General features: G+C 41.2%; 1 protein-coding gene across 1 annotated transcript; it reads right to left on the bottom strand.

Moving 5' to 3' along the window:
* Positions 1–1,866: 1,866 nt before the first annotated feature.
* Positions 1,867–10,301, bottom strand: LOC103376105 (retinol dehydrogenase 12). The gene is made up of 7 exons (XM_008306468.1): positions 10,193–10,301; positions 9,676–9,791; positions 7,328–7,483; positions 6,112–6,216; positions 4,203–4,412; positions 3,144–3,336; positions 1,867–2,940 (listed from the first exon to the last, which is right to left on the bottom strand). The coding sequence occupies exons 1-7, from the start codon at positions 10,201–10,203 to the stop codon at positions 2,838–2,840; spliced, it is 894 nt and encodes a 297-aa protein (XP_008304690.1). The 5' UTR covers positions 10,204–10,301; the 3' UTR covers positions 1,867–2,837.
* Positions 10,302–10,481: the final 180 nt, after the last annotated feature.

Here is a 10,481-nt window from a genome sequence, read left to right as displayed (position 1 = left end):
TTGGTGTGCTGAAGCCAGCAGGACAATTTCACTTCTAGTGTGTTTAAGAATCAGTGTTCCAACTTCCTTATGAAAACACCGTTACCAACCACTTGTTCAGAGGAAGTCCAAAGGCTACTTTGGATTGTTGGGTTCTCTGTCTAAATTTGTAAGGCCTATACCTTACTCTGTTAAGTCCTGTGTGATAACATGTTGTACTCTGTGATATACAAATAAAATTGAATTGAAAACTAATTGAATTGTTTTGGAGTGAGGGCTGCAAGGTGGCTCGGTGGTTAAGCACTGTTGCCTCGCAGCTAGAAGGTCGCTGGTTCACATCCCGGTGAGGACACCCGGAATCTTTCTGCGGGAAGTTTAGATGTTCTCCCCGTGCAGCATGGGTTCTCTCCAGGTTCTCCAGCTTCCTCCCACACAGTCCAAAAACATGTTGAGGTTAACTGGTGATTCTAAATTGCCTCGCAGGTGTGAATGTGAGTGTGCTTGGTTGTCTGTGTCTAAGTGTAGACCTGTGATAGACTGGTGACCTGTCCAGGGTGTCCCCTGTCTTCACCCTCAGTCAGCTGGGATAGGCTCCAGCCCCCTGTGACCCTAGTAAGGATTAGGCGGTGTATAGATAATGGATGGATGCATGGATGGATGTTTTGGAGAGGCCATCACAAAGCCCTCATCTCAATCCTGTAGAAAATGTGTGAGCAGAGCTGAAAAGGTGTGTGCCAGTAAGGCAGCTTACAAACCTGACTCAGTTCCACCAGTTCTGTCAGGAGGAAAGGTACCAGAATTCATCAAACTGTTGTGAGAAGCTTGTGGAAGGAAACCCAAAACGTTTGACCCAAGTCATACAGTTTAAAGGCAATGCTACTAAATACTAAGAAAATGTGTGCAAACTTCTGACTTTGAGGAAAGTAATAAAAAAATGTTTAAAAATCTCTCAAAAATTCTCTCTTTCTTCTAGAAATAATTTTAGTAATTCTAACTGACCTAAAACAGCAAAGGTTTAGTCTGATTTAATGTCAGATCGTGAGAGAAAAAAAAGCTATATGTCTCTTTATACAGTGTATGTAAACTTCTGGTTTCAACTGTATGACCAGGCTTCTTTGGAATAATGTGTTCTGGACAGACAAATCAAAGACGGAGTTATTCGCAGTAGACATGTTTAGCGCAGAAGAAAAACAGCTTTTCAGAGGACCAACCTAACCCCAACTGCTGGAAGAAATGTTACAGTTTGGTGTTGCTTTGGTGCCTCAGGGACTGAGCAGCTTGTTGTCATTAACTCAACTATAAATTTTGCACCATATCAGAGTGTTTGCATATAATGTGGGACCATCTGTCTTAAAGTTGAGCCAGAAATGGATGTTTCTCATCCCATTTGTGTAGTTTAATTAGTTTTTCCACAGAAGAGTATTGCATCTATTGATGATTTTCATTGTGCTGTTGGTTAAGTATACCGCCTTTATCCACTGGCACCGTATATCCAAATCACAATGCACCCGGAGTTCACATAGATTGTTGTTCACAGACTCCTGTAGTCACTCACCCTGCTCATGACACATTCCTCTGGTTAAATACTCCCCCATGTGATTTAGATTAAGATGTAGTTACTGCAAAGAATTATGGCGTTTTCTCTAAATCTGTCTTTGTTATATTCTAGTATGGCGTTGCAAGTATCTGCAGATATTTGTCACTTTGAAGGATCAACAATGGAGTAAGCCACAAAATTCAGTTGTCTGGCACTGGCTGAGACTTTAAGACCACTTTCACATGTTAAAGATCAACCTGGCAGACTGGAAAACATCAGCATTAACTAAATACCATCAGAATGAACATGAATAGTCACTTTTCAGTCACTTAGAGAACTTCACAATGTTGGACAGTTTAATGAGTTTAATTTTTGTTTAATGTCATATTGTTACATAACATATTTACAATCTCACATGGTATGTGAAGCCTCAACATGCTGACACAACATGATTAGAACCACATGCATTCATATTGTGGTGGAGTTTTTATTAACTCAACACAATGACACCATTGAGATGTTACACATTTCCTTCTTTGATTAAAACACAAAGCAATTCTATGAAACAGCTTAATGAAAAACATTTCCACAAATCTTATTGATCAATAAGTATACACTTTGATTTTTTTTCAGCTCATGACCCACGCTTACTGGGAAGTCCTCGTTCGTGGAAATGGCTTTAACAGGAACCACTTCAAATGAACTGTTATCTAAGCGTTTAAATTTTCAACTTCAAAAATGCGTGCCCTGATCATGTATGTCATTCGAATGTTACTTTGAAAAGGGACTTTTGGAGGTAGTTTGGAGCCAAAAACTATCCTACTGCCACACTTTTAAGAGACATACATGAGAGGAATTTTGGATCTTTTACATCCAAGGTAAAAACCATGCTGATGAATGTCTTTGCAAGATAGAGCAGCACCTGCACTCTTAACCCGACTGAACAAAAAGTGTCCTCATTTGTTCGTAAAAGTACAGTAAAAAGGCAGAACAGTTAAAAAAAAAAATGTCTTCAACGTGTTCAAATTCTACAAAAAGTGTTAAAACAATTTAAGAGAAACCTAACAAGCACTTCAGGATCAACATCACAAAGTTTTTGATAATACTATTTGACTAAAACACGTGATTCGTTTTGGATAATTTATAAAATAAAGAAGCTCTTTGCTGCGATCTAGATACTATCGGACTCCACTACGCATCTTTTTCTTTTAAAAACAGCAACATTAATGGATCTATAAAAGTGCGTAACAGTGCTGTTTAAAAGATGGTACTTGCACGTTAGAATACAATGTCTTTCTCTGCGTGGTTCATTTGCCGCTATTCACTGCCAGGTGATGCCGAGTATGTTGCAACTGATCTCCCACAGCTTCTGGGCCGATTCATCATCAGAAGCAGCCCTGGAGCACCTTGCAGGGGCGCAGTCGCTGAATACATGCAGGGACAGAGAGTGGCCATTACACACTGTGTTGCTGCGTTTGTGCCATTGTTAGGCGAGGATAAAAATTGTAAAAGCTCAACTACACACACAGTAAAGCCTTTTGTTGGTTTTGCAGGTAGAAATACTGAGCAAGCGTGATGCCGGCACTCTAAAAGCTCTTGTGTAACCAGCTGTTGTTTGAAATAATACCTGAAGTACCCTCCGCTCAGGCTCTCCAGGCCCGGCTCCACGGCGCAGTAGATGGTGGTCTGTGCCCCCTCCACCGTTGTCTTGGTGAAAATTCTAAAGATCTTCACCGCCACCTGGATACACTGGTGCTGGTGTCGCCACAGGTCAGATTGCACCACCCCCGGGTGCAAAGAGAACACGCTCACCCCGGTACCTGCAAAACATATGCCGACACCTACACAGTCACCTACGCAAGTCTGTCTATTTATGTTAACACATGCAAACAAGTGTGAACTGGTTTTGACTTTTGTCTCCTGAGGGGGGGGATGATTTCTGAGTGAAGTTTCATGTTCTCACTGTGCTTGCGTGGGTTTTGCTCCAGCTTCCTCCCACAGTCCTAAGACATGCATTAATTGATGTTTTTAAATTGGTTATAGTGTGAGTGTGAGCATGCAGGGTGTCTGCCTCTAATGTATATATATGGATATTCTACTATGATTTTGATTTTAAAAAATAAAATAAACTGCTGTATTTCTACCCTTTCAAACAGTGACTGTCTAAGTGATTGTTTCCAAAAATCAAACACTGCAGCCACATTAGCCATGCCATTTGCATTTTATTTTCGCTTTGTTCTTTCTTTTTTAATGTTGCATCATCTAAGTTAAAATCACAATGGATTAGATTTGATTGACTGGAGAGCTGGAAGGCAATTTTCTTCAGTTCTTGGCCATTAAGCAGAGAAAAGAACAATGGATTGAGACGAGAAAGAATTTATGCAAACTATTCAGTGTGCAAGTGATGGTTAGTTTGGACTTGCTGATGTCAAACACTGCTGCTTTTCTGACTCGCCTTTCTGAGATAGAACAGCACCAACAGTTCTTCCCAATAGTCTCCAGGCTCAAACATCCAGACTTTTTCACATCTCTCGTTTCTCTCTGTACATGCCCTCATGTCAGCATAATTGTTTGCATCATGGCTACCACACAAATATGTACCTTGAAAACCAAATATGTATTTTTTTTTTCTTTACTTTCACACCCTGTGATGTCTGGTTGTGCAGTCATTACTTGAAAACCTTACCCTGTAACCGTTTGGCTAATGAGCGCGCAAAAAGCACATTAGCCAGTTTGCTCTGTCCGTAAGCCTTCATGGTGTCATAACTCCTCTCGCTGTTGATGTCATCCAGTCGAAGCCCAGTCCAGGTGTGAGCCACCGATGCCACGACAACGATACGGGCCGGAGCCGAACGCTTCATCAGGTCCAGCAGCAGGTAAGTCAACAAGAAGTGACCTGAGGAAGTCATAAAACACAGATTTCCACCAAATATGGGTTACAACACACTGTCGTGGATTTCTGAATCAAGAGGGGTGAGGGCAGGATTCTGATCCTAGAAGTGTAAATGGCTACATCTTGTGTATATCTTCTCCATCATTCACCTGCTGATGACTTCAGTTTTTTAAAATTGCTTAGTATGAAATGAAAAAAGTGGAAAAAAAACAGCTTCAGCTTATTTTCGTTCACCGAATGTGGAAATATTCAGTTTACAGTGCTATGTGAGGAATAAAAACAAGAACAAGAGACATTTTTCATTTTTTTCAGTTTGAAACAATTGATTGATTCCCAAAATAGCTGCAGATTTTGTTTTAGTTAATCATTTGAAAAAGACCATTTGTCTCTATCAACCACTTAAAATTGAAGGAACACATGAACTAATGTGTCATTCTGCCAGAAGGTGATACAAAGATATGAACTAGTACTTCCAAAAACACCTCACATAACGTAATTTTTCATCAACGAGGAAAAAAAACAGAGTGAAGAAGGTTGTAATGACTGTGGAGGGAAGTAAACTGCACCACTTCAATATGTGTCTAGACTCCAGACCTACACTGTTGTGTTTGTTATGTAGACATGTGACGCTAGAGTGTAAATGGTCGTTCTTCATGTTAATGTAGGGGACAGTTTGCTGTGATGTCGATAAGAAGGTTGTGACCCTCCTCCACACACGCAAACAAGGACTCCTGACTGAGGAGAATCTAAAATCTCCGTCTGTCTACTGAACCGAACTTGGCTCCCCTGAAAAGAAACATTTTGTTCCCATCTTGAGTGACGCATCCACAGCAGGTGGGATCTCACAACACTCTTACGCATTTGTCACTCATTCAGCCTCACTGTGAGCTGTATGAATGGGTAGAGAGTTTAAATAATCACAGGAAACTATTCCTGCTGATGTGCTAAATACAGTATGTGGTACAGCAGCTACTACTTGAGACAAATAGAATTTCTGCTTGAGTAGCACACAATGGTGTTGTCCTATGAACCCCAATGCGGAGGAACCCCTCACGATTGCACTGAGTGATTTTACTTTCCTTTCAATTGTTCTCCAATTCCTGTTTTACTCTTAAACTAAACATCCTCATTATTTAAAGCACATCTGCACATATGATGGACGTTTTTTAAACGTGCGGACACGTATGTATATATGTCAGTGTGTGCATATGCGTGTGGGTGAACGTGTTCAAGCACAGACTGTTCTCTCTGTCAGCCCGTGACAAAAATACCGCAGAGGCAAACACAGTCTGGAAGGAAACCATGGTCCAACACAGATGAGAACTCTGACAGCTTAAAAAGAAAAAAAAAAAGTGACTCTGGTTTATTTTTTGCTTGCCAGCTTGGCTCTACAAATGTGGTGCAGGTGGTAATACTAAAAAAATTTATTAAAATCACCTTGTTCAGTGTTAAAATCTGTCCTGTCACTATGTAGTCTTACTATTAAATCAGTTAAATACGCAGCATCACTGTCAGCTGTTCATTAAATCAATTACAAAGACCAAACAGTCCAAAAACTCTTTTATGTAGCTGACTGATAAGAAGCACAGCAACCAAACCACTTCACTACAACTTATGCCGACTTGTCAAGAAATTTACATAAGCAAAAAAAATCAAATACAGATAAAGATGTAAAACACAAAAACCAAACAGTATAACTCACCCAAGTGATTGACCCCTAACTGCATTTCAAACCCATCAGCGGTCTTAGAGTAGGGACACATCATAATGCCTGCGTTGTTTATCAGGATATTCACTTGTTTTTCCTCTGAAAATGACACACAAAAAATAAGGTAAGTATCTCATTTTAAATAAATGGTAAACCTGTCGTTGCTTTTTGGTAAATGGACAGCATTTATACGATGCCTTTCCATACAACTGATGAAGCAATTCATGTAAATATTGGCAGAGTTATGATGTGGTGAACTAACAATCACAGAAGGAATGAATGACTCACACTACCCTGTTTGCTGAAGGATTCAATTGCTGTTTAAAGAAGCATAGGGTGACAAATTAAAGGAAAAGCCTGAATGCTTGACCTCTACTCTGAGGGGATCTGGTGGCTCTGTTATGCTATGAAGGCATTTTGCTGGCATGATCTGGATTCAGTTGCCTCCCTAGAGGTAAGGGTTGCTGCACGTCAACTCAAAGTTGCTCTGAGTGATCCCCTTTAACTTGTGATGAAACATTTCTATCCTGATGGGAGTGGGGATGCTCCCATTCACAGGGCACGAGAAATTGTTTGCTCAAAATAGTAGCGCTCTCCGTCACCATCAACACAACACCAAATGAGGGAATCTTTTGAAAGAATGCTGTTGTGTCCCTCTGGTAGAGTTCCAGACACCTCCAAAGTAGTTTTGACAGCATGTGATGGCCCAACACCGTACTTTTTTCGTCACCTGTGTGTATATTTATTGTCAGCTACCTACTGTGGTGGAGAATTTTAAACTATTCTCAGTTATTCGAACACACATGGGAAAAAAGGTTTACTTGACACTTCATAGTATGAACAAACCGAGCTGGTCCGAGAACAACTAAACATTTAGAATGCATTAACTTAAATAAAATTCTTTACACTGCCCAACTTCCGTTACAAGTCCTTTAGTGTATCATAATCACCTGATTCTGCCTTCATGTTCAGAAGATGATGTTTACATCAAAACCTTGTCTCTGTTCAGCCTCTCTTGTGTCCAGAACATTGTGGTCTTGCACAATATCCTTCCTCGGGCTCACAAAACAATCTTATCAAAAGTGTCTTGACAGATCCCATGTGGACGTCTCACACATATCATGATTTCTTTCTAACTTTGCCATCATTACATTTTGGGATTATGAATATGGTTTAAATGGTTAATCACTTGATGCTTTTCTGACACTACCTTTGTTGATGAGCTCAGCGAACGCTCTGATGGACTTGGTATCAGACAGATCCAGCTTCCTGATGATCAGATTCTCATTTCCTGTGTCTTCCAGAATGTCTGTCCGAGCCTCCTCTGCCCTCTCCAAGTCTCTGCACGCCATGACGATGCGTGCACCTGAAAAGCGTGAGTCAGAAATCACAAGTAGATAGTGTCACATTCTCACGTCGCACATCCTCCCAGCTGGGAACCATGAGTCCCCCCTATGTTCAAGTTTCTTTCTGTGTGCTCATGTTTCCGAGAAGATGAAGAAGAAAGGAAAATTTATTGTCAGTTCTCTTTTCACTATGACCTCACATCTCGCTCTGGCTTTTATTTTTGTGTTGCAAGTAAGTTTTATACACCCCAAGACGGTCGTGTTCACACCAGTTGTGCTGCATAATCTCAGTGGCTGAAAATAAGCTCAAACAGCGATAAATTAAGACAAATATTCAACACAAGGGAGGTTTCAAATCGCTCCAAGTTTCCAAACTCAAAACCACAAAAGGCTCTGCTCATTTGCAGGCGTACGAAACCACAAACATCAAATTAGGAGCGAAGTACCTAAATCTCTCAGCCGCAGTCTACTTGTCATCATCCTCTAATGTTTTCTAAGCCCTCACTCAGCACCTCATTTGCCCAGCCGCTCCACTCGCATGAACACAGGACCCTCTCAACTGTGTCATTCTCATTTGCTTCTGACACAAATTACCATGCATTCTCCTTAATGAGCACAGAAAAAAGGGGCTTTGAGGACACATGCACGCATCCTTTCTCTTCCCCGCGCCGCACACACACACACACAAACTAACATATAGACAGACAACTGCACCCCCTCCCCTCTCCCCAACGCCACACCAGACACACAAACACACACACACACATACTAAATAGCCAATGTACTCAGCAATTATAGAAGACGAGAGCCATTAATCAGTTGGAGCACAGCGTCTGTGTCCCATCGCAGGCTCTTTGTTTCTGTCCGGCTGCTCCCATGTGGGAAAACCCAATTGTTCCCACATTACCAGAGCAGCCAAGTTCACTTAATTAAATAAAAAATAGTAAACAAACAGCGGGAATGAGGCGGTGTACTGTGTCAGCCTAAAGATCTTCCAGCAGATTGTTAAACAGTTCTATGTGTGGATAAATAACAAATTAGAAAAGCTTGAGTCGAGCTTGATCACATTCTGTTTGTTCAGACCTATTATGTAATTATGGCAAAGCTCCCTTCATTTCAGTTCTCAAACATTCAATATGGACACACAATGTGTATATTTATATAAAATATGAATGTTATAGCCAAACAAATGATTAAAATTCAGTTGAACTTCCCTTGGTAGGATGCTGCGCCTTAAGGTATCACTCCCTGTTATGAATCCTTCCAAATCTAATCATGTTGTCATTACGCTATTGCATAATCCAATTTGCTAAAAAAAATGATTTGAAAGTGAAGCCCTACAGGCAGAGTCACTATTTTTACACCAGCAGCGATAATTCTTCTTGCCCCGTCTTTGTATTTCCATTTCTCCCATTGTTCTGTATTTAATCTATCTAACTACCAAAAAAAAACAGAAAAAATCTTCTGACATACATCACTGAACAAAAATAAGACAAAATGATTCCTGCTCGCCCTTCTGTTTACACAACGAAAGCAATTAAGTTTTTTTTTTGTTTTTTTTTTTTAATATCCATTCGCTCAATTGCACAGTGGTTGTTTTGAAGAAGAGGGAGGTGTACACACCATGCTGTGCCTTTCAAGTGCAGATGAATGAGCAAACTGAATCATGTATGCAGAACCACTTTTCATATTACTGTGTGTGTTGTGTGCTGTGAGTGTGTTGTGAGTGTGAGTGTGTGTGTGTGCGTGGCTGCTATGCACCCTCTTTGTTGCCTGTCTGGGCTCGGGAGGGGAGAGGACCCTCACAATGCTCCCTCTGTCCCCTTGACGCCTCGTCTGTCTTCCATCTTTGCCACTTATCTCGCACTTTGTGAAATGTGAAGCAGGACGCCCATTTATTTGTTAACGCGGCATCAAAACACTTTCCCATCTATCTTTGGCGGCGGATGCACAGGAGGTTGAGGTTATAAAATCACCTGATGCAGCCTAATAGTCCCATCAAAACATATATAATCAAGCTAAAGCAAGTAAGCAGGATTAAAGAATATGATTCATAGCATTCAAAAGTGTTTGAGGTACTTCAATCCAGGGGGGGAAGAAAAAGTGGAATATGTGAGTCACTGTGTGAAGGTTAGTAAAAATGAAACGTGTCAATGCAACTGATCCAGACCAAGCGAGGTGCAGACACACACACACACACAGTGGACGGTACCTCTTCTGGCCAGGTCTCTGGCCGTCTCTTTGCCAATCCCAGTGTTGGCTCCAGTGATGATGACTGTTTTCCCATCTAACCTCTCCTCAGATGACCAGCGGTTGCAGCACACACTCCTGAGCAACACACACAAGTGCAGCAACAATGAGCAAAACAGTCCCTTGAACATATTTTACCTGCTGCCCATTTGGAATATAAGAACAATCTAACATGCACAACAGTTGCATAGTGCTGCTCATTATAGATTAGAACATTTCCTGCATAAATGTGATGACATTTTCAAACTCACTTCAACAGATTTAAAGGAACTGAAACATACTAAAAAGCTTTTTCCTCAGCATAACTATTAACAAAACGATCGTCTGCATTTTTTTTTTTTTTTACAAATCACAAATCTAGTGGCACCGTGCAGCATAATCTTCTTAAAATTTCTCACATTCCAGAGCCAGCCACCAAATCTCCACGGTTACCCACAAGCTGTATTTCTTTCTTTTTTTTTTCCATTTTCTTTTCTTACCTGCAGTACATTTTCCACCCTTCCAACAGTAACAGATTTTCCACCTCAGGACCGGTGAGCGACTTGAGCCGGCAATAAGCAGCACATCTCCCTCCAGTCCATCAGTGGGGTTTCGTGCCTGTCATCTCTCCCCACCCCGCCGCGCTCGGTTCACATCCCACGCTGGGCCAATCAGCAGCCGGCTGACGCACAGGCTAATTGATTCACAAGTTCGAGGCTGCAGAGCAGGAGGATCAAGTCTGACGGTCTCCTGCAGGCTGAGGCTCAAATTGTGGACTGAAATGACCCC

Source organism: Stegastes partitus, unplaced genomic scaffold, assembly GCF_000690725.1.
Source record: "Stegastes partitus isolate 25-593 unplaced genomic scaffold, Stegastes_partitus-1.0.2 Scaffold3666, whole genome shotgun sequence".
Classification (NCBI taxonomy): domain Eukaryota; kingdom Metazoa; phylum Chordata; class Actinopteri; family Pomacentridae; genus Stegastes; species Stegastes partitus.
This window is presented reverse-complemented; position numbering and strand designations above follow the sequence as displayed.

Coding starts and splice junctions, on each gene's coding strand:
- LOC103376105 (XM_008306468.1), bottom strand. Junction 7,484..9,675: donor CAGAGACCTGGCCAGAAGAG/GTACCGTCCACT, acceptor CACGCTTTTCAG/GTGCACGCATCGTCATGGCG. Junction 2,941..3,143: donor CTGAGCGGAGGGTACTTCAG/GTATTATTTCAA, acceptor GCATGTATTCAG/CGACTGCGCCCCTGCAAGGT.